Source organism: Mastigoproctus giganteus, chromosome 1, assembly GCF_048544385.1.
Source record: "Mastigoproctus giganteus isolate SK-2022 chromosome 1, ASM4854438v1, whole genome shotgun sequence".
NCBI lineage: Eukaryota > Metazoa > Arthropoda > Arachnida > Uropygi > Thelyphonidae > Mastigoproctus > Mastigoproctus giganteus.
In genome coordinates, this window is record NC_143575.1 from 165,697,097 (window position 1) to 165,722,889 (window position 25,793).

The following is a 25,793-nucleotide window of genomic DNA, read 5'->3' on the forward strand; positions in this document are numbered from 1 at the left end:
GTTGGAGTAGGTAGCAGTTATATGTTGTACATTGTATACTGCTGAATTCACTGTTAAACTAGGCGACTCCGTAGCCAGGTGAAAGAATGAAAGCTGCATATCATCACATTTTACAATTTTATAAAAGTGTGTGGGGTCGTGGAACTGGCATAGTTGAACAAGTTGTGTGCTATGTATAATATCAACCAGAATACTTTACGCTGATCAATGGTGATTTTTTTCCCTTCCCTAATGAATTTAGAAGGTATCAGTTTAGATGTGAAATATAGATGGTAATAGTCAAAGAAGGTTGTTTGTAAAAAAAAAAAATTAAAAATGTTTACAATATATGTCAAACACATGGGTAATATTAATTTATTGTTATTAATGATAATAATAATATATTCTTATAAGTTAGTGCAAATGCATCAGATCTGCTCGTGGCTAACTACTAAATAGTTTATAAGATTGGCATCATTATGTATATCTCATATTGTGAATACTTTCACAATGAGTTGCCATGATATTGCACTACCTTGAATAAGTAATTCTTCACCATAGGAGAAGACTATTGCTACTTATTCTCAGCGGATGCCACCACTCAGACCGCACTGTTTCGGAGCTGATTGGCTCCTATTTGGTATGTGGGCAGGCACCCTGGTATTGCAATGATTGCAAGGCAGTTGCAAAGTATAACTCCACAATATGAGAGATGCCTGACAGTGTGTAGTAATTTTGAAATTAATAATAATATATTAATTTCAAAGCATTTTTTTTGTAAATATTGGCTTAATTTGTTGTGTTGGCATAATGCTGAGATTTTGTCCGATTAATGCCTCCACAAACTTAAATTTGGCAGAGATATAATCTTTAGTGTTTTTATTTTATGTTATCAACATCTTTCTGAAAAGTTAAGTATAATTAATAAACTTTTTATTTCATTAAAACTATGTACTTTCAGTATATTTTTAATGAAAGTATTTTTAGTGGAAAAAGACAACAAATTCAAAATTTTTTAATTATTATGAAAACTGTAGAACTGAAATTAATAAGCATTGCAATCTACTAGTAACAGATTAATCATCGCATAGCACACACTTCTTGATTAGACCGGGGTTCGAGCCCGTCACCACCAAATATGGAGGATGCGGAAAGGTCAGGGAATGACCACTGCATATCCCGGTGCAATATGGCCTTAGTTGCTAATGATCCTAAAAACCAAAACAACACACACTGTTAAACTACCATTAGAATGTGTTAGCAATGTGCCCCCCCCCAGGTCCTAATACAATATATACCAATTCTAAGGGTGGTATCTGAGTGTCATCTGTGCATTCTATATTGAAATAAATTTGAGCTTATTTACACAATCTTAGACTAGAAAAACAGACAGTCAATGGTCTGTTGGATTCCATGGCATTCTGAAATACCAGGATATCCAGCAAAAGAGCTGCCAAACATACAATTATCTCAAACAGTTGCTGAACTTCTCTTTACGCTGATAATAAAATAATAGCTCAAGGAACTTGTAAAGATAAATGACATTATACCTGGTGGGCATAAACTAATAACAAACTATTTCACATCAGGCAGAAACCTTAACCGTGGCAATATAGTTTCAGGAGAAACTGGCAAGAAGATATAGTTTTAGTAAGGATACATGTAAACCACCACACACACACACACACACATACACTTGTGAGTTCTATCTCTCTTAAAGGGAAAGAATTCTTCCCAGTGTATACAGTGTAACATGCTGCTTACAATTAAACATGTCCTTGTTGAATGCAGCAACTATTAAATACTTGTTGAATGCAGCAACTATTAAATACTTGAGCAGTAACCTTGCAATCTCTCTCTCTCTCTCAAATTTACTGGTGTTATTAACCTAAAACACAATAGGAAATGATGTAGACCTGATGACTTTTTCAATTACTTTAAACAAATCCACTTCTATCATAAATTCTGATTTCATATAGCATTGTAAATGAATTAGTTTGCCTTACTGGTAAACTCTGAATATGCATATCATTTTGCCTATTCAGGGCTTTAGATGAGGAACCTGATTCATATAGCTTTAGGGTATCGGAGAGAAAAATATTGTAGCTGTGTTAACTATATTGAAGGTTTATCATGTCAAAAGCCTAGTTATTGGATGAAGAAGTATATCTGGGTGAAAAACAAAAAGAGAGTTCAAGGCCACTCACCAGGCCTTTTCTTCCAAAATTGTGTTAGTGTGAGTGAAAGCCAAATGAGTAATCTCGAACTGTCTGTTGTTTTTCTCCTTGAAATAGCAGAAGAGAATTTAACCTGTTCTTTTTCTCTCTGCTATAACAAGTTAATACTAACAGTGATACCCAACTACTTTGCAATATGAATATGTGGAATATGCAATATGATAATGAATGAAAATCAAGGTAATGACAGTGAAGATGACAATGTGAATGTCGGTATACCTATAGAAGAAAAAAAATTCTATTGACGGAATAATGAGTCCTACAGAAAATTTGATTCTTGGGATGGAACAAAATGGTTTCATTTCAGAGCATCACATAACATCTATTTATAAAATTCAGGAACTTTTGCTAAAAGAAAGGTCTCTAGAAGATGTATGTCTGGGCTTCACCTTCTGGACCTTGTTTCTATAGCTACCATGATGATTTTTGTTCATCAGGACTACCATTAATTCATTTGGAACTGGAATAGTTGACTTGATAACATATCATACTTTATTTTTCTAGTTGTTTCAAGGCCACTCACCAGGCTTTTTTTTCCCACAGTATTAATATGGGTGGGAAGCCAAATGAGTAATCGTGAACTGCATATTGTTGTTTTTGTTCTGCCTTGATGTGTTTTTAATAAGTTTAGGCACTCCAGATTCTCGAAAAATCTTGTATTTAGTAACCCTCAGATCCTGAATAAACAGTTCCCAAATTGTACTTATACAACTGGCTTGGTTATTTTGAATTTTTTTTTTTTTTCAGTCCTATTTATACCTTTATTTCTTTATTCAGATCATCTGTATTTTTTTTTAAAAAATGGTTTCCAGAATCAGTAAAACATTTGGTTCTTAATGGCACATTTACACAGACTGTTGGTGAAATGGGCAACTTCCCCAGGCAGTTGTTAGATTATCAGTACCTACAAAATGATCTTTCTCATTTTGTAGGTACTGATAATTTTTTTTCTACTAGTAAAAGCATTATTGGTATTAAGAAAAAGAAAATGCTGCTTCCCTTCTCCAATTTATAGGAAGGGTAGCATTTTCCTTGGGTGCTAGTGTGCCTGGATGCAGTTGCACTCACTCTCTCTCTGAGTGTGTAGACAAAAAAGTAATTAACAGTGTATTTGTGGTTTTTGGTAGGGAGTTGAGCTATCAGGTGTAATAACCATGGAAGAATTGAGAGAACCTGTATGCTAAAAAACAAATTACCTGAAATAAAATGCAATTAAAGCATAATTATTGTAAGTACCTAAAGCTGTGGGTCCTACGACTTTAACTACTTCGTCTGGGGGTCAGCAGCGAAAATCATAGGAGCCACCACAATAAGCCAGGTCTCTGTTTCTGCTGTGATGTATACGTATCCGTAATTATGTATACCTATATCCATAATTACATATATTCATATATATACGTAACTATGATGTATACGTAGTTCCATCCATTACTGGTAATGAAACAGTTGCTCGTTGCAACTGTGATGTTATAGTGATGTTTGTGTCACTACAGCTAGGAGTGCAGTGGTAACTAAAATTTTGCTTTGGCAATTCATTTGCTGTCTGATGGCTCAATATATGTGTGCACATGGTGAAATGGAACAGTTTGCAACATTTCACTAAGAGCTTAACTCCTGCTGTCCTTTCTGTACATTGTATGCCCATTATTCAAATTCTGCATCCCATATGTCTGGATGATACCACATCTGTTATCCTCACAATCCCATGTGTCTGGGTGATATCATGTCTTGGTTATCCTCACAATCTCATATGGCTGGGTGATAGCATGTCTCTGTTATCCTCACAATCCCATATGTTTTGGTTATCCTCACAATCCCATATGTCTTGGTTATCCTCACAATCCCATGTCTGGGTGATACCACGTCTTAGTTATCCTCACAGTGTCTGCACTTGATGACTTAACCAGTACTTCAGATTCATATAATTTATTTTTTATGCATTAGTGTACACACAAATATACATGCACCTGTTTTTACTCTTAGTAACCCTAACACAGCCCATGTACACACACACACACACTGGCCAAAATCATATGAACCTTTGTATTAAGCCACTCATAGAGAGAATAAATGCAAATACACTGGTGTTCAAAGAGAGTATATCGCCCCCTTAAAATTGTAATTGTTGTCCGAATAACGTTAGTATATGGCAATGTTTCTTACAGCTTGCATCAGATAAGATACGATAAGACACGTGTAGGTGATGTCGTAATATTGCATCAGTTGTTATTTTCAACTATATAAGCATTCTCTGCAAGAGTTGCAGTCATTCTTTGCTTGTATCAGGATGGCAAGTTACATGCAGTTGACGCCATGAAGAAAGTCATTTGCCACCTCTCAGCCCATCTGCTCAACCCTTCCAGATCCTGTTGCAGTAGCATAGTGTCAGTAGTGTCCTTGACAACCCTGCCACCCTTCGTATCGTCTGCAAACTTGGACATTAAGCCCGATATACCATCATCAGTATCATTTATAAATTGATGATGGTATTATATCGGGCCCAATGTCCAAGTGGAAGTTGATAGCCTAAATAAGTTTAAGGCTTAGCTGGACAGGTATTTTGAACGAACAGAGGAGTGAAGTGGAAGTGGTTATTTTTTATTTATTTATTTTTTTTTTGGCTGATGCTGCATAAGCTTGCTTTCTTGCATCAAATGCCTCTACTAATGCTAATGCTAAAGAGTGCTATTGTTGCTTTACATGAGGAAGGATGTTCTTCCTGTCGTATTGCTTATAGAGTGTCTTGTAATCAGTCAACAGTGAGCAGATTTCTTTCCAAACTCAAGAATACTGGTTCTGCTGATAGGAAAAAAGGAACCAGACACAAACGAGTCTCTACGCCAAAACAGAACCGTATTTTGAAGCGCTTGTGCCTTAAAAACCGTAAAGCTTCTTTTGTCTGAGCTGAAAAGAGAATGGGAAGAACATACAGGAGTAGCAGTCAGAACACACCTCTTCAAAAATGGACTTGTAGCCCATCGTCCTAAGAAGAAGCCCCTCCTCACACAAAAAATGAAAAAGGCCCGATTAATTTGGTGTAAGAAGCATGTCAAATGGACCCCCCCATGCAGTGGAAGTCGGTTATTTTATCAGATGAGAAGAAATTCAACCTGCTTGGCTCTGATGGGAGACAAACGATTCGCCATAGAAGTGGTGAAGATTACCATCCAGACTGTATGGTGTCTGCAGTGAAATTCCCTACCAGCCAAATGATATGGGGTGCATTTCGTATTGTGGAGTAGGTTACCTGCAGTTTATAAAAGGTTCTGTAAATGCCAATGGATACCTGGCTATATTGGATGGCAAATTGCTCCCAACCATTAGAGACCATTTCAACCTGTCAAGTTTCTGCATCTTTCAGGATGACTCTGCTCCTTGTCATCGGATGAAAACTGTAAGTAGGCACTTCTGTAGTTACTTTAGCTTCATTTCTGCAAGGTTCGACAGTAATGTGTTTGCATTTGTTACAGGGGAAAAAATGGTTGGATGAACAGTCCATTACAACTCTTAGCTGGCTAGGAAACAGCCTGGACCTGAATCCTATAGAGAACCGTTGGCATTGTGTGGAATCTTTAGTTGCAAAAAAGAAGCCAAAGACCCTTTGTGAACTTCAGTAAGCCATAATTAGTGTTTGGAACCACAGACTATCAGTTGATTATCTTCAGAAATTGATCTTGTCAATGCCTCGACGGTGTGCTGCTGTCATCTGGGCCAGAGTAATATTTAGTTGAATCACCAGAGGCGATTCAACTAAATATTAGTTTGCACCTGGTGAACTTTTCATTTTGTTTTCCATTTAAAATGATAAACTGAAGCAAATTGAGAGCTTCTGATAACATTTCAGCATAATTGTCTTGTTTAACAAAACTATTGTATAAAGATTGCAAATGCTCATTTTGGAATATTTTGAGAGCACCTATCCAATATTACTTAGCTTTGCCTTAACTATTAATAAATATCTTTTGTTTATATTTCTATTTGTGATGCTAGTCATTAATGTAACATACCATCGCAAAAAAGGGTTAAAAATGTGAACTTTCTAGGTGTTGCATTTTCTTTGAACACCAGTGTGGATACAAAGAAAACTAGCTGTGATGTGGGGTGATGACGTGTTGCTTTATCGAGCATAAAGACTGTGCAAGCTGTTCAACTGTGGTAATCTAAAGCCAAAATGGGAAAAACCGAGTGATCTATTCAACAAACCATAGACATAATCTGTTTCTCAAAACATCTATTTGTTCACACAGACTTGATCCATTGATACTTGTCGAAAGTGGAATGTTATCCAGGAAGTACCTGCATTTTTTTTAGATCTACTGCATCCTGCAATGTTGCACTTTTATCCCAAAAGTGATGGCTACTTTATGGATGACAATGCAATGCATTCTGCCAAAATTGTGTAAGAATGGTTCAGAGACCATGACATGGATTTCCACCCTCTTCCCTGGCCCCCCATGATCACCTGATCTCATTCATATTAAGAATATGTGGGATATGCTGGAGAGCTATTTGGCAACAAAGTACTCTTCCTTCAACTTTGTTGCAGGTTTGTGACATTTTGCAGGAAGAATGGTTTCAATAAGACCAAACGCACAAAAACTGTGCGTTTTGGTCTTATTCTAACTGTGTTTGTTGACAGGAGAGACTGCTTCTACAGGGATGGGATACACTTAAATAGAAAGAATGCAAGAATATGTGCAAGGATACACAGACTAAAAGATTAAGAGTGGCAGCAGGCAGATGCAAAAGTGATTCTTTCACTGCTTCTATTAGTATGAACAGCAGCATGGAAAGCAAGGCAATGGAGATTTCCAGGACTGTTGGGAGTCATAGTGGAACAAATAAATACATGGGCTGTGTTAGGGTAACTAAGAGTAGAAACAGGTGCATGTACACCAATGCTAGGAGTATAGTTAATAAATTTGATGAGCTTGAAGTGCTAGGCAAGACATCAAAGGCAGATATTGTTGGGATATCAGAGACGTGCTGTCACACAGATGTAAGCTGTGCAAAATTGGCATTTGGGGAGTACAATGTGTACAGGAAGGATAGACAGGACAGGAAGGAAGCAAGGGTTATGCTCTTAGTCCAGTTGACATGGGTGGACAGTGCAATGTTGAGTCTGTTTGGTGTGACATAAACACTGGGAAAGGGAAAATGAGAGTAGGTGTGTGCTGTAGGCCTAATGACTCTGATGAGTACAATGAACAGTTGTGCAGAGAAATAGAGTGAGCCAGTAAATCAGAATGTTTTATAATGGGGATTTTAACTTTCCATATATTGACTGTAACTTGTGAGGTAGTTGGTCACTCGCACACAAGCAAGACTTTTTTGGATTTATTGGATTACTGTTTTCTACAGCAGCATATTTGAGAGGCCACCAGAGGGAGTAATACTCATGATCTGATTATCATGCATTAAGAATTTGCAGATAAAGGAACCACTGGATGACAGTGATGGGGCTCACATCTGGTATGGGCTTGGCACACCCAGGGTCCTGAGCTGGATATCATCATTCTTCTCTTTCTTGGTGATTCCATTCTACTTCTCTCTCTCTCAGGGTAACTTGGGGAATTTTTTTTTTTTTTTGGCTGGTGCAGCATAAGCCTCAGCCTTCCTTGCACTCTGTAGCTAATAATAATATGGGAATTACTTAAAGATGTAACTACCATCAAGGCTAAAAGGAAGGACTTTTGCTTCCGTAAAGGTGACTACAAGGGTCTCAGACAGTTTTTAAATTCTGTACAGTGGGACCAACTGATGATGTTACTAACATTGAATTCTAAATGGGAAGCCTCCAAGGACTTAATCTTTGAGGCTACTAGACTTTTCATTCCAAGTAAGAAATACTGTTCAAGGTTCAGGCCTAAATGGATGTCAGATGAATTAATGAGGCTTGTGGCAGAGAAGAAAAATGTATGGGATGCATATAAATGGTGACGCAGAAGCCTATGGCAGATATAAGCTTGTCTGTAATCAAGTCACAAAGGAGGTTAGGCAGGTGAAGGGAGGTTACGCAAAATCTTTGTCAAAGGATTCAAAGAAAAACAGCAAAGAGTTCTTTACTTATGTAAATTCTAGAAGGAAAGGAGTGAATCAAATTGGACCACTTAACATAGATGGGTTGATTATTGATGATCATGCTCAGGAAGCTGATAAACTGAATGAGTATTTTGCATCTACATTCACACATGAGGAGTTATTCAATGACGGGAATGCCAGACGTTTATGAAACTGTAACAGGGAGCTAAGTGACTTTGTAATAACAGAGCAAAGTGGAGGTTAAAATAAGGAAGCCACCTGGGGTGGACGAGATCTATCCAGTTATATTAAAGGAAGCAGCAAAGGAAGTAAGCCAACCATTACCCATAATTATGAGCCCTTCCTTGGACTTGAGAGATCCCCATGGATTGGAGGTGTGCAAATGTATCACCAATTCACAAAGGGGGTTCAAAAGGTGACACAGGTAACTATACACCTGTTAGTTTAACTTGTGTTCTGGGGAAAATAATGGAGTCACTGGTTAAAGAAGCATTGCAGGCTCATCCAGACAAGACTGCAGTAATAGTTAAGACACAGCATGGGTTTGTTCAAGGGAGGTCTTGTCTGATCAATTTGATTGGATACTATGATGTGGTCACAAAGGAACTGAACATCAAAAATAATTTTGATATCATATACTTGGATTTCGGGAAAGCTTTTGATACCGTTGCACATGGAAAACTGCTGTAAATTGGAGAGGTATGGCATTCAAAGTAAGTTGCTGCAATGGATAAAGGGATGGTTCAGTGGGAGATGACAGAGAGTGTTAATCAATGGACACTGCTCTTTGTGGACAAATGTTATTAGTGGAGTTATTATTATTATTTGCCATATCGTGCAAGGAAGCCTCAGGCTTTTGCTGCACCAGTCAAAACAAAAAAAAAAAAAAAAAAAAAGGTCAGGACCCTAAGTGTGCCAAACCCATACTCACCAGATGTGAGCCCCTGGGTTGCTCAGGGTTCGGTGGTGGGCCCATTGTTGTTTTGTGCATTCATCAATGATATTGATGAAGATATATCAATAAATGTCCAAGTTTGCAGATGATACAAAGTTGGCAGGATTGTTAACGACAGCAAAAACAGTATGCTACTCCAACTGGATCTAGATAAATTGGGCAAATGGGCTGAGAAGTGTCAACTGAAGTTTAACATTGACAAATGCAAAGTACTGCATATGGGTAGCAATAAAGGAAGAGAAATGTACCAACTGTCTGGTACTACACTCAGGAAAGTTGAAAGTGAAAAAGACCTGGGGGGGGGGGGTACCTGTGCACTCAAATATGAAGTTTGCTCAGCAGTACAGAGGGGCTGCCTGGGCAGGTCATGGAGTCTTGTCAATGATATGTAGGAATTTTGCTAACAGGGACAGGGAGGTGATTATCCTGTTGTACAAGGCATTGGTCACGCCCCACCTAGAGTACTATGTATAGGTCTTGAGGACTCATTTTAGGAAGGATGTAGAGTTTCTAGAATGAGTACAAAGAAGGGCAACAAGATTGGTGAGGGGAACAAAAGGGGTGCTCTTACCAAGAAAGACTTCAGTTCTGCAAATTCCGGAGCCTGGAGAGAGGGCACCTGTGCAGTGATCTGATTGAGGTGTATAATGCCTTGAATGGGTTTATCAGGCTGAATACTGATGGGATTCTTCCTCTTGTTCAGATTAAGAACCTGAGAGGGCATAGATTCAAATTGAGAAAAGACAGTTGTAGAATAGATTTGCAGAAATTTGCCTTTAGCGAGCAGTTGGTTGATCGGTGGAACGGGCTTCTATCTTTTGTTGTGGAAGTTGATAGCCTAAATAAATTTAAGGCTGAGCTGGACAGGCATTTGTAATGAATGAAGGGGAGAAATGGGAATTTGTTTTTTTTCGCTGATGCTGCATAAGCTTGCTTTCTTGCATCATATGCTTCTACTAATGCTAAAATACCTTATAGAATTCATTCAGGATGGCACACTTGCTGTTATTTTAAAAGAAAGTGGCGCCATTCAATTCTGAATGAAGGTTCAAAATTTTTTGGCCATTGTTTGTATTCCTAGAGGGCACCCTGTGGGGATTACAGGCTTGTAATCCCTGCCACCTTGCTTTCCAGGTCGCTATCATGTTCCAGTAGAAACAATGCAAATATTACTTAATCTCTGCTTATTAATCTACCCTCCTAAGTTATCACCCACCTAACATGACCTCAATGCCATTAGCAAATATAATGCTAAGTATATTAGTTGGAATATTTTTCAAAAATATATTTCCATGTGAGTACGGAAATTTTATTTAATACTGCTTGCTTGGCCACAAATTTGTTATATATATATATAAAAGGTCGTGAGCGTGGTTTGTAAATTGTATTAGTTACCAATTCAAATCATTAAAATGCACTACACTTTCATCGTTATGTTCCGTTATAAGAATCAATACGCCTTAGTGATATTTTTCTGAAGCACATTTCTGGAGATCACGACCAATAAACAATTTGCAATTTCCGGTTTATTGGTCTTTTCTGTTACTGCAAGCAATTATAAACGGTTAGTAAACTCGATATCTTTGCATTTGCGAAAATAATGATAGCTGGAATTGTGTGGGTTTTTACGTTATTATGGCGAAGTGTGTTTCCCCTTTATAAAATCTTCAATCGTATAAAAAACAAATACATTTTCAGAATCTTCTCTTCATTCCTTTTATTTAAAGCTTTAAACTTGTTACTCCACGCGAATCGTGTTAGTTCCAATTTGTGTGCGCCTTTAAAAAAATGTTAATGCATGCAATCGTGAAATATATAATTAAAAGAGAAGATTATCTGGAAACAAACGCCTCTTGAAACATTTCTGAAGAAGATTCCTCCTTGTGCAACAAATCAACGAGTACCGAGCCAATAATGAGTGATCAACGAGTGTGCATTTTGTCGATGATGATGAAGAATAAACATTCTTTAACATTGTAAGTTGTAAATAATTTCTCTATTATTATAATTTGCTTGATTTTACAGGCTACGTTTTCATTTCTTTCGATAAATCAATCGTTTAAACAAACTAATTTCATTGTTGAGAACGTAACTCGTATTTTTAACCATATATCTATGGGAAATAAATTCCCGGTTTACGAGGGCGCGCTAGGAACGAATTAACTCGTAAAGTCGAGAACTACCTGTATACTCTTGCCCCCTTTAATGCTGCTTTGCGCTTTTAGGTGCATCTGTCATACATGACTTATTAATCTTTCATCAACTGAAACTATTTCATCAACTGAAAACCTTTTTCATCTACTGTAACTTTTTTTTTTTTAATTACATGTAATATATATATATATAAATAGAATCAACAGGCAATTACAAATTATCGAAACTGCTGATACTCATTAGGATATAATCGAAAAATTATTATGTATGCTTTTTAAATTCAAAAACTGACCCTTTAAAAATCCTTGCCAGTTTAATTAAAGCATCCAGTATTGGGTGCATTAATTAATTATTAGGATGAGAAATGCGTTGTGTATTTCTCATCCTAAAGAGTAGAGCACTTACACACACAGGCTCAGCCATCATTTAACTTGAGGGAGGGAAGAATCAAACATTAATAACTATCTCTTTCCAACTTGTGCATGCCTACTGTGCTCCTAACACAACTGATTTAGCACGGCAACAATTTCGTTGCCAGTGCGCGCCTGATCTTAGTGGAGCTTAGTTTTTGCCTTTGATAATTTATGCATTAATACTTGTTTTAATAGATCGTTGGTGGGGGTGCACAGAGAACATAATCCGGATGATGATTTTATTGAAATTGTTTACTGAGGTTATTGATGTAATAAATATTTGGGTATTTGATACATTTTTCATTAGAGACGGTTGCTGTAAAGTCTAATTGTAATTATTGAAACTTGTTTCTAGCGTAACGTTTCGGTATGTGAATGAAGTGTTTACACCTTCACGTGCTTGTCAGCTGATATTACGGTGTCGTGTCACTGTAGCAGATTTCCCGCACCATCTAACTTTGCCGCCCCTATGAGCTGTGCGTCAGAGTCACGTGTTCTTTTTCCTTCCTAGCTGCGGTAGCTGTCCAAGATGGACGTCTCCGCCAGGTTGGATCTTTCGTATCTAGTTGTTTTGTCATAGATATAGTTTTACTGTTTTTCAAGACAAGATATGTATATCTTTTACTTTTTATTATCACCATCAGCGTAAAAATTGCAGCTAAACTTTAGCCAGCAGCAAGTAATCCGTGTAGGCAAGAAGCTGGCTGCTTCGTCACTATCGACCTGCTAGGGAATGCAGTAGTTTCCGCCCGTCAAACAAGTGTCGGCGGCTAGGGAGTGTGCATGTGTTTGCTAGTTATTTATTTTCCCCCCCACCATCCTGTATCAATGGCGTGGAGCTGAAATACAGTTATCTTATTTAAAATTTTGTTTCCGTTGTGCTTAGTATTTGGCACGCATTGTTTTGATTTCATTTGCCATAGCCTTTATGTAGAAAGATGGCTGTACGAATGGACAACTTCGCAGGAAGGAAGTCTTATGTTAAGCCTCCGGTAAGTTTTTTGAACAACTTGTTCCACCCTATTCTATAAACATGTCTGGCAGCGACTTACTATTTATGCTCTTTAATATATATATATATATATATATATATATATATATATATAAGAATTTACTCTGATGTCCATTCAATTATATTTATGCGCGCGCGTACATAATTTGCCTTCTAACACCCCTCTAAGTTCCATATATTGACAATATCCGCACAATTAATTAAATCGCATTTTATGAGAATATGCGATAGGAATCGCCGTGGTATCTATGCTGAGGCTGTGTAAAATTTCATGTTTCGTTAAAAAATGCACACGTTCAAAATCGTTTCCTTGTGTGATATTTTATTTTTTTTTGACAGGGGATAATTGAGTTAACCCAATAATTACGCGTTTTATAAACATCTAAGTGTATTATATTTAATACACTTTGATTAATAACTTTGGATATGATAAACTACAGCGTTTGGATTTTGTGAGTCTTCGTGAGATTGTGTTTGAAGATGTCTTAATATACGTATACGAAAGTTCACAGTAGTAATGAGCTCAAAACGTGCCGTGCTTATTTATGCATATAAATTTTATGGATGTGGAAGTGGCCTGATGTGTAATACTGCACGAATTAACTTAACAATTTACTCCCGTATTCTTTCAGCCAGGTATGAAACTGAAGTGAAAAATCAGCTCACTAAGAATCGTTTACTTTATTTTTAATGAAAAGCAAAGTAATTTCCTTGGAGTGAGTTGACCTTGCTGTTTGGGAGCAAATTTTAAATTGCTCTTGCAGTTTAAAAGTATTCTAAATGAAAAGAGATTTTACGTGCGATTCTGCATTCTGATTTGTGATATGTTTTTGGGGACAGATATGAATTACAAATTACGTACTGTTTAATGGATATCAGTAGATGCAAATGACGTTATAAAACATCAGAAAAAAAGATAAAAATCCAACATCATCTGTCCATACCCTCCAGAGGTTTGGTTAGTTCTTTCTTGAATTTATTTAAACTACCTGCATCTACAATAACAGATGGAAGTTTGTTCCAACAATCAGCTACTTGCTGGATGATGGCAGATTCTTCATATTTATGCTGCAACTAACCTCCTTCAGTTTGAATTTGTCACATTGTGTGTGTGTGTGTGTGTGTGTGTGTGTAGAATTCCATCAGCAATGAGCTTGTTCAGTCCATTCAAAACTCCTTAATCAGATCACCTCGTTTTTTTTTTTTTTAAGACCAGCCTTTTATTCCCTTCACCAGTTTTGTTGTCCTTCTTTGCAGATCTACATACCATTCCAGCAAATCTACATCCTTCCTTAAAAAAACAAAAAGCCTCCAGACCTGTATGCAGTACTCAAGATGTAGCCTAACCATTGTCTTGTACAATGGGATAATCACCTCCTTATCCCAGCTGGCAAAATCCCTGTATATCATTGACAAAAAAAAAAAAAAAAACTCCGTGAACTTTCCTGGCAGCCTGTCTGCGCTGCCCAGAGAACTTTATATCTGACTGAACAATTACCTGCCAGTCTTATTCATTTTCCACAACTCTGAGTGTAGTACCACATGGTTGGGAGGTACTGCATGTAGGTAGCAGTAATCTGGAATTACTTTTACTTGCAATGATATACTTCAAATTCCATTTCTCAGCCCATCTGTCTAATTTTTCTGGATCTTTTGACAGTAGCTTAAATATATTACTGTTACTAACCACCTTGCTACCATTTGTATCATATGCAAATTTAGACTTTAAGACTGTGATATACCTTCATCAGCATAGTGTTTCAGATGAGTTGCCACTGGTGGTTCTCACAACTGTGCAATTCAGTGAGCTCAGCACTGTTATTAGTTTGTTTGGTTTTTAGCAGCATTAGCAACTAAGGCCATATTGCTCCAGGATATGCGGTGGTCATTCCCTGACCTTTCCGTATCCTCCGTATTTGGTGGTGACGGACTCGAACCCAGGTCTAATCAAGAAGCGTGTGCTACTCACTGCTGCTCCTTCCCACCTGGCTACGGAGGCGCCACTGTTTGTTATTGTTTGTTATTTGGTTTTTAGGAGCATTAGCAACTAAGGCCATATTGCTCCGGGATATGCGGTGGTCATTCCCTGACCTTTCCGCATCCTCCGTATTCGGTGGTGACGGGCTCGAACCCCGGTCTAATCAAGAAGCGTGTGCTACGCACTGCTGCTCCTTCCCACCTGGCTACGGAGGTGCCGGCGCCACTGTTATTAGTGGAGTCTCCCAGGGGCTCCACTAGTAACAGTTCATGAAGAGGAGTGGCCACTAATAATCACGCTCTGTCTTCTCCCACTCAGCGATCCCTTTATTCAGAGCAGTATTAGCATTAGCATTAGCATTAGTAGAGGCATATGATGCAAGAAAGCAAGCTTATTCAGCATCAGCCAAAAAAAAAAAAAAAAACCCTCTCCCATTTCACCCCTCCGTTCGTTCGAAATACCTGTCCAGTTGAGCTTTAAATTTGTTTAGGCTATCAACTTCAACAACAAGTGATGGAAGTCGGTTCCACCAACCAACCAACCACCCGCTGGCCAAAGGCAAATTTCCGCACATCTATCCGACATCCGTCCTTCCTCAATTTGAATTTATGCCCTCTGAGGTGATTATTCTGAGAAAGATGAAGAATCCCATTGGCATTGAGCATGCTCAAACCATTCAAAGCCTTATACACCTCTATCAGATCACCTCGCCGGTGCCTAGTCTCCAGACTCTGTAATTTGCAAAACTTAATCCTTTCTTCGTAAGAGCAACCCTTTGTTCCATTTACTAATCTTGTTGCCCTTCTCTGTACCCGTTCCAGCAGCTCTACATCCTTCTTGAAATGAGGCCTCCAGACCTGTATACAGTACTCAAGATGTGGCCTAACCATTGCCTTATACAAGGGAATAATCACCTCCTTATCCCTGCTAGAAAAATTCCTGTATATCATTGACAAGACACCATGAGCTACTCTTGCAGCTCGTCTGCACTGCTCAGAGAACTTCATATCTGCCTGCACAATTACCCCCAGGTCCTTTTCATTCTCCACCACTGTCAGTGTAGTACCGCAGAGTTGATACATTGCTCTGGGGTTACTGTTACCCATATGTAGTACTTTACATTTGTCAATGTTAAACTTCATTTGCCACCTCTCAGCCCATCTGTTCAACCTTTCCAGATCCTGTTGCAGCAGCATAGCGTCAGTAGTGTCCTTAACGACCCTGCCAACCTTTGTATCATCTGCAAACTTAGACATTAAACTTGATATCCCATCATCAATATCATTCATAAACACCGAAAACAACAATGGACCCAACACTGAACCTTGAGGAACTCCACTAATAACATTAGTCCACGTTGAGCAGTGTCCATTGATTACCACTCTCTGTCTTCTGCCACTCAACCATCCCCTTATCCATAGCAGCAATTTGCCTCCAATGCCACACTGCTCCAATTTGTGCAGCAGTCTTCCATGTGCAACAGTATCAAAAGCCTTTCTAAGATCCAAATATATAATATCAAAGTTATTCCCTGCATCCAGTTCTTTTGTGACTACATCATAGTATCCAATCAAATTGGTCAGGCAAGACCTGCCCTTAACAAAACCATGCTGCGTCTGAGCTATAACTGAATTCTTGTCTAGATGATCCTGCAGTGCTTCTTTAACCAGTGCCTCCATTAATTTACCTGGAACAGAAGTTAAACTAACAGGTCTATAATTACTTGTGTCAGCCTTTGATCCTCCTTTGTGAATTGGGGTTACATTTGCACATCTCCAGTCTATGGGTACCTCCCCTGAGTCCAAAGAAGCTCTCATAATTATGGCTAGGGGTTTGCATACTTCCTTTGCTGCCTCCTTTAATATAACTGGATAGATCCCATCCACCCCAGGTGCCTTTTTTATGTTTATCCTCAACAATCTCTCCTCCACTTTCCTCTCAGTTATTACAAAATCAGCGCCTCCGTAGCCAGGTGGGAAGGAGCAGCAGTGCGTAGCACACGCTTCTTGATTAGACCGGGGTTCGAGCCCGTCACCACCAAATACGGAGCATGCGGAAAGGTCAGGGAATGACCACCGCACCGGAGCAATATGCCCTTAGTTGCTAATGCTCCTAAAAACCAAATAACAACAACATTACAAAATCATCCAGCTCACTGCCAATGTTTACTTTACCTACATCATTCTCCTTCCTGAATAACTCCTCATGCGTGAATGTAGATGCAAAATACTCGTTTAGATTGTTAGCCACCTGAGCAAGATCCTCAACTGTTGAACCATCAATATCCAGTGGACCAATCTGATTCATCCCTTTCCTTCTCGAGTTCAAGTATGTAAAGAACTCCTTTCTGTTTTTCTTTGCATCCTTTGCCAAGGATTTTTCGTAGTCTGCCTGTGCCTGCCTAATCTCCTTTGTGACTTGGTTACAGACCAACTTATATCTATCATAGGCTTCCATGTCACCCATTAATTTGTATGTATCCCATGCATTTTTCTTCTCTGCCACATGTCTCATTAGTCCATCTGACAACCATTTAGGCCTAAACCTTGAACAATATTTCTTAGTTGGTATGTAAAGTCTGGTAGCCACCAAGATTAGTTCCTTGAATGCTTCCCATTTTGAGTTTGCTGTTGGTAACATCATCAGTTGGTCCCACTGTATAGAATTTAAATACTGTCTCAGACCATCATAGTCGCCTTTACGAAAACAAAAACCCTTCCCTTTACCTCTGATGGTAGTTACCTCCTTGAGTAAATCCCACTTCAACACACTGTGATCACTGCCACCTAGTGGTTCATTTATCTGCAGGTTCTTAATGCATGAAGAATCACTACTGATAATCAGATCAAGAGTATTGCTCCCTCTTGTTGCCTCACGAACATGCTGATGTAGAAAACAATCATCCAATAAATCCACAAAAGCCTTGCTAGTGTGCGAGTGACCAACCCACAAATTCCAGTCAATATCTGGGAAATTAAAATCCCCCATTATAAGACTCTCTGATTTACTGGCCCACTCTATTTCCCTGTACAATATATTATTATACTCATTAGAGTCATTAGGCCTATAGCACACTCCTACTCTCAATTTTGATTTCCCTATGCTTATGTCACACCAAACTGACTCGACACTGCCCTGTCCATCGATGTCAACTGGCTTCACTTCCTTTGACTTTGTGTTTCTTAATTAATAGCATAACCCCTCCTCCCCTCCTGTCCTGTCTATCCTTTCTATATACATTGTATTCCCCAAATTCCAGTTCCGCATTACTTATATCTGTGTGACACCACATCTCTGATATCCCAACAATATCTGCCTTTGATGTTTTGAGCAATACCTCAAATTCATCAAATTTATTTACCAAACTCCTAGCATTGGTGTACACGCAGGTATACATGCACCTGTTTCTATTCTTAGCTACCCTAACACAACCCATGTGTTTACTTGTAACGCAATGACTACCAGCAGTCTCTGAAATATCCTGCATCTTGTGTTTCAGACTTCTGCTCATTTGAATAGAAGCAGTGCAAGAATCACTTCCACCTCTGCCAGTGGCTACTGTTAATCTATTAGTCCTTGTATCCCCCCCAACTAGCAGTTTTCCGACCCACCTAACACTGCCTCGACAGCATCAGCAAAAATTCTTGCACCCTTTCTATTTAAGTGTATCCCATCCCTGTAGAAGCAATCTCTCCTGTTAACAAGTACAGTCCAGGCTGAAAAAAAAATTCTACCCCTTGAGCCTTGCACAATCCCTCCAGGGCCGAATTGATCGACAAGGCTCTCATCATATACTCCCTCCTATCGTGTCTGGGCAGAATTGCAGACACTTTCAAGTTCAACCCTAATTCACGGCTTTTTTTCAACAGTGACCTGTACTTGCTAAGTAATTCCGCCGGTCTCCTACTCTTAATATCATTAGTGCCAACGTGTACAACTATATCACCTTTTGTGCCCTTAAAAGATGATATTCGCTCTACAACGTCATCAACCTTTGCCCCTGGCAGACATACCCTGGTCCTATTCCACCTATCCTTTTTACAAAGCATGTTCCCCGTTTCCCTGACAATAGTCACCAACAACTACTAGTTCCTGTGGGACCAGCGCATTCTGCCTAGGGGGCTGCCCCTGTGTTGCCTGATGACCAAGTGCAAGCTCTGGCGTTGATGTGGGCAGCTGAGAGCTTAATGGGCCCCTCAATTTATTTCCTTCGAGGGCATCCACCCTGTCCTTCAAGGTCTCATAAAGGCCCATAACAACGCTGAGTTGTCGCCTGATTTCCTTGCACTCCTTACATCGTGCACACACAAAGACATCCCCCTTGGCAGTATCATGTCCCGTACCCGACTGCTCCGCAAACATCAAGCAAACAGTGCATTTTAATAGACTGTGATTCAGAGGGCAACTGCCCCCCTCAGTTCTCCCCTGAACCACAGCACTCCCATTAGCTTGAGCCTTTTGCTTTGCTGCTGTGGTCAGAGTCATGATTCCAGTTTAATTCAATAAAATTTAAAACAAAAATTAAATCCTTAAGTTATATCTCAAAACAGTTATGTTATATATATATATATATATATATATATATATATATTTTTTTTTTTTTGGTATCTAGTGTTCCCTTTATACGACTTCCGTATCACGTGTACCACTATAGTTATGTATTAATTATTTGTTACGATTAAGTCGTTATATATATTTATAGAGTTAAAAATACAATTTAATTGACAATAAAGTTTATCAAGATTAATAGATTTACTGATTAATTGACAATATTATATTATGCAGTATACTACACTAAGCTTATGCTATCGTGTAAAAATGGCGGGAATTCACGAACGGTATTTCTACGGACTCGTAAGTATTGATTATCTTCGAAATCTCGCTATCTCAATTTAGAATAAACTAAGGATCCTGACTAGGTCTATAATCTACTTATAGAAGATAATTTGATATAACAATTGGTTAATAAATCGACTAAATTTGGTTAAAAGACCTCTCGTTCAATTTGTGACACGTGGATTTGATACCGTTACCGATACTAAGTAATATCTACGAAATCTCTGTCTAAGTTAAACTTTAAACTAAGTATCGTAACTAGGAATATAAAGCTACTCTAGAAAATAAGTTAATATGACAATTTAAACTAATAAAGCAGAAAATAAATCAGGAAAAACTTCTCTGTTTGAAGAGCTTTAAGGAGCAATGTCCTTAATTTGCCCTTAATGCCACACTGATCCAATTTACAGCAGGCTTTTATGTGCAACAGTATCAAATGCTTTTCTGAAATCCAAGTGTATGATATCAAATTTATTTTTTGCATCCAGTTCCTTTTTAATTTCATTCCATCAGATTGGTCAGCCGTATTGCTTCTTAACAAATCTATGATGATCTTACTAATTAGGAATGAGTATAATTTCATTCCTGTCTGGATGATCCTGCATTACTGCTTTAACCAGTGACCCCATTATTTTTCCTGGAGCAGAAGTTAAGCTAACAGGTATTACTCGTATCACCCTTTGTGAATGGGATATATTCACACATCTCGAATCCATAGAGACTGCCACTGAATCCAAAGATGCTCATAATTATGGCTAATGGTTTGCTTACCTCCTTTAATATAATTGGATAGATCTCTTCCTCTCCAGGTGCCTTTTTTATTTTTAATTTCACCCATTTCTCTGCTACTTCCTCTCAGTTATTACCAAATCATTTAGTTTAAACTACTAGAGTATAAACTTCTGGCATTGCCTTTGCTAAAGAATTCCTCATGTGTGAATGTACGTGCAAAATACCCATTCAGTTTGTAAGCAACCTGAGGACCATCAACAGTAAAACCATTGATATCAAGTAGCCCAATGCAATTCAGCCCTTTTCTTCTATTGCTCCTTCTACTGGTTCCTTTTCTCCAACATTAATTCTCTTCATCCAATCCTCCCAATCTATGTTTTCCTGAGGTAGCTAGAGTGCACTTCTCTGTGGCATTTGCAAGTAGTTATTTATTCACAGAGTAGTTTTCCTACAGTTATATTTATCCTTGTTGGGACTGCACATCATTTCAGTTTGTTGCTGAGTCGATAGAAAATAAATATTTTGTATTATTATTATTTTTTTTTTTTACCGAGTTGGCAACTTTTAGTTTTCTGATGAAAGAATCTTCTGAGAATTTTTCTATCACTTTCCTTTTGGTTGTATGTACTTTCCTACTTTAATTGAAATTTATCAGCTATTGCTTTTGGTATGAAATTTTAAAATTACTTTGCTTAAATTCTTGCTATGATCCCCTCCACAGTGTTTTGGTTTCTTTGTTTTGCATATTTCTAGTCCTTGAATCATAATCTGAGGGAAGGAATTTTTAATAGTTGTAGCTGTATATATTTTGGCACAGGATAAAGAAGTTTGGGCTGTTGTACTTGTGGTTAATATGGATAAACTTGCAGTAGCACTACAGCAAGTCAAATTTTATGCAGGATATGTGCAATGTGGATTGATAGCTGTTGCTATGTGAAATTGCTATTAGTGGAACTTTTGCTGATTATAAACTAACAATCCCAATATATAACTTGAATTTTGATTGCCATTATTCGATAATTTTGATTTTATCTAACTTATGTAAAAGGTATATTTCTATATTAAAAGTTTAACTTCCCTTATACAATGTCATGTTATGTTGATTTATTTTTAATTCAAAAATATTAAATTATTAATAAATGAATAATATACTAATTTATTAATCTATTTGTTTGGCTCATTATAGTATTTAATTTTTCCTTGTGCTGTAAAGATTCCAACAATGTTAACTGTTTTATACATCTATTTGATTTGCAATAAGCAGAGGTTCCATTAGTGATAGTGGATGTACAGTACAAATGGTAAGTAAACATCTCTCAGGTGAGATGAGAAGCAGCAAATTAGATGTTTACCATATACATCGGTAGTTTTCTGTTAAAGATGTTCAATAAACAGCTATGGTAAGCTTTTCCACATTGACCTAAAGTTCACAATTGTTAATTTTTAGAAATAAATTTAATATTTTCTCCCTAATTGTGATTTTAAATGAGTAATTTACTTTGGTGGTGATTTCCAACACTGCAAATTATTACTGTGATAATTTCTTTATCACCACCATGTCCCAAAACTTCTGCTGTTTACTTGGAATTTTTTTTGGGGGGGGGATTAAGCCAGTTAACAATACTAAATTTTTTGGGAGGTGGGGTGAAATTCTAAGAATCAATACCAAAACATTTTTGGAAAAACAAAATACCAATATAATTTGCTTAGTTGTCTTGAGCCTTTTGGCTACAAGTACCACTTCTTTCCATTTCTTTCTGTCCCTGAGTAGCTCATTCTGTATTGATTATCCATGTCTCTAAGGTATCTAATAGCCACTATGTTTTTCCATCTCCTTTGGGTTGCAGGACATAGTTCCCTTAGCTCTCTCTCTCATAGGCCTGACGTAGCCGAGTGGTCAGGAGCGAGAGTGCATAGCATGCGTTCCTTGATTGGACTGGGTTCAAGTCCGTGACTACTAAATACGATAAATATTTGTATTGACAATTTATTGCAAACTCTACTGACTTGGTTGTTGTGCCAGAGTATAAAGAGAAAATTTATCCTTTTGATGTATTTTGGCTGTCATAGTTGGTTAGCTCTGATTTCTTTAATCACATAGTTACAGCTGGTGAGTTTAATGTGTTGTATATTTATGGTTGTCTACTCTGCCATTTCTCCTGTGTTTTTCTCCAAATGATTGGCCCATGAATTTGTCAAATTTGTCAAAATGTCAGATTTTATTTTCAAAATATTGTATTTAATTTTGTAATTCTTTTGATGTAAATTTTTGTACATTTATTCTACAACTATCCTTTTCCAATTTAAATTTATGTCCTCTTGTTTGCATCTGAGAGACTAAAGATGCTATCAGTATTTCGCTTAATCTTTTAGTCTTATATACTTAAGTTATGAACATTAATTGCAATAAATAAATGCTAAACATTTATAAATGCTGCATTTCAAACCATGCATGTAGTTATAAAATTCAAGTACTACTATGCATGCGTTTGTTTGTTCAGGCAGACAAGAGTGACTCAATAATATAAAGCATTTACCTTGCTGATGTTACGGAGAGTGGTTATGTTGCTCTTTTGTTTTCACTGTCTTATGTTATTTCAAATTTATCCCCCTTATTAAGGACAATAAATTTGACCGATGTTTGGAATAAACTGTTTCTTCGGTTTATTAATAATTTTGAAGAATTTCAAGAACCAGCAGAAACAATACAAAATGAAACAAAGTGGAGAGCTCACAAATGGCAAAATGTGAAGAAGCTGTGGAAGAACATTTTAACAACTGAAACTCCTGTTTGTTCCTTCACTCTCAAGGGGCTTGATGAAGCTTTTTAACACAGAAAAGCAATTGAGATTTTCGAGTAACAAGATTCAAATTTTGAGTGCACTAAAAAGGTTGCCACAGATTTCAAAAATAAATTTGACGGATGTTTGGAATAAACTGTTTCTTCGGTTTATTGATAATTTTGAAGAATTTCAACAACCAGCAGAAACAATACAAAATGAAACAAAGTGGTCATTAATATTGCTAACTATTTGCAGCTTGAGGTTTCTACAAACTGACATCACTGATCTGCTTCAAGCACACAATGCAGAGCTCACAAATGGCAAAATGTGAAGAAGCTGTGGAAGAACATTTTAACAACTGAAACTCCTGTTTGTTCCTTCGCTCTCGAGGGGCTTGATGAAGCTTTTTAACACAGAAAAGCAATCGAGATTTTCGAGTAACAAGATTCAAATTTTGAGTGCACTAGAAAGGTTGCCACAGATTTCAAAAATGGTTATGCATGCTATTGTGAAATTTATAAAGAAAAGAGAAGTCTCTTGAAACATTCTGAAGAAAATTTGTGATTCCATCAAACCAACAACAAAGCTCAACCAACAATGCGTGACGAACCATTAACGGGTGTGCATTTGGTTGATGATGTAGGATAAACATTCTTTGTCATTTGTATGACATGAATAATTTCTTAATTATAATTGCTTTATTTTAAAGGCTATCTTTTTATTACTTTGAATATAGGAATCATTGTTTAAGCATAAACTGTTTTGTTAGAATTTAACATTACTATGGTCAAATTTCATTGTTGAGATTTTTGTTTCATTGTTTAATTGTTGTGATGATTGCATCATCACTTCCAGACAATGATTCCTGTAGTTATGCCCCGTGATGTCATCTGAATCTGAATTGTTAGTAATGATAAGGTCAAGAATATTCTCATCCCTAGTACTTTCTCTAACATGATGGTGCAAATAATAATCTAGTTTATTTAAAAAAAATTTTCTCCATGGTGCCCTCTTATTCCAATCAATCTAGAGAAAATCAAAGTCACCTGTAATAAGATATTCATACTTGCTTGCCCATTCCATCTGCATGCAAAGACTTGTCATATTCAGCATGCCCCTCCACCCCTTTCTTAAATATATTATACATCTCATGTGGGTCTTGTAGTGGAACTCATCACCAGTTTACAGGTGGCACCACATTTCATATCATATCAGTATTAGTTGGCCTAACTGGGAGGTCAGCCATTTTATTGACAACACTCCTGACATTACCGTAGAAACATTTGAGACTAAGTAATCTTCTATAGTTTACTACCCTGACACTATCTTCCCGCTCATTTGAAACATTGCTACCCTTAGAACATCTTATTAACATCAACTGTTGTGGCAACAAAAAAGAATTAATGAGGTGAGTGCAAGCATTACTTTGATCCATATCATCAGATAAATGCAGATCTAATTCTGCTCAGACACGATAGGAGGGAGTATATGATGAGAGCCCTGTCGATAAATTCGGCCCTGGAAAGATTGTGCAAAGGCTCAAGGGGTAGAATTTTTTTCAGCCTGGTCTGTACTTGTTAACAGGAGAGACAGCTTCTACAGGGATGGATGGGATACTTAAATAGAAAGGGTGCAAGAATGTTTGCTGATGCTATCGAGGAAGTGTTAGGTGGGTCGGAAAACTGCTAGATTGGGGGGATACAAGGACTAATAGATTAACAGTAGCCACTGGCAGAGGTGAATGTGTTTCTTGCACTGCTTCTATTGGAATGAGCCGCATCCTGGAAAATAAGATGCAGGATATTTCAGAGACTGCTGGGAATCATTGGGGTACAAGTAAACACATGAGTTGTGTTAGGGTAGCTAAGAAAAAGAACAGGTGCATGTATACTTGCGTGTACACCAATGCTACGAGTTTAGTAAATAAATTTGATGAATTTGAGGTATTGCTCAAAACATCAAAGGCAGATATTGTGGGGATTTCAGAGACGTGGTGTCACACAGATATAAGGAATGCAGAACTGGAATTTGGAGAGTACAATGTCTACAGAAAGGATAGGAAGGGAGGAGGGGTTATGCTATTAGTTAAGAAATACATAAAATCCAGGGAAGTGAAGCCAGTCGACATTGCTGGACAGTGCAGTGTTGAGTCGTTTGGTGTGACATAAGCATTGGGAGATCAAAATTGAGAGTAGGAGTGTGCTATAGGCCTAATGACTCTGATGAGTATAATAAGAAACTGTCCAGGGAAATAGTGGGCCAGTAAATCAGAGAGTCTTATAATGGGGGATTTTAATTTCCCAGATATTGACTGGAATTTGGGGGCTGGTCACTCACACACTAGCAAGGCTTTTGTGGATTTATTGGATGATTGTTTTCTACATCAGCATGTTCGGGAGGCAACTAGAGGGAGTAATACTCTTGATTTGATTATCAGTAGTGATTCTTCGTGCATTAAGAATCTGCAGGTAAATGAACCACTAGGTGGCAGTGATCACAGTGTGCTGAAGTGGGATTTACTCAAAGAGGTAACTACCATTAGGGGTAAAAGGAAGGGTTATTGCTTTTGTAAAGGCGACTACGATGGACTGAGACAGTATTTAAATTCTATACAGTGGGACCAACTGATGATGTTACCAACAGCAAATTCAAAATGGGAAGCATTCAAAGAA

General features: G+C 37.7%; 1 protein-coding gene across 5 annotated transcripts in view; it reads left to right on the forward strand.

Moving 5' to 3' along the window:
• LOC150091241 (RNA-binding motif, single-stranded-interacting protein 2-like) overlaps positions 1-25,793 on the forward strand; it is a 662,097-nt gene that overhangs the window by 173,635 nt on the left and 462,669 nt on the right. Inside the window, exon 1 of one of the 5 annotated variants that reach the window (XM_090374869.1) lies at positions 12,304-12,772. The exons of the other annotated variants lie outside the window; for them this stretch is intronic. Coding sequence (XP_090230995.1) covers positions 12,719-12,772 — 54 coding nt within the window. The 5' untranslated portion in view covers positions 12,304-12,718. Of the gene's footprint in view, positions 1-12,303; positions 12,773-25,793 lie in introns of those variants that run through there. 5 annotated transcript variants of the gene reach the window in all.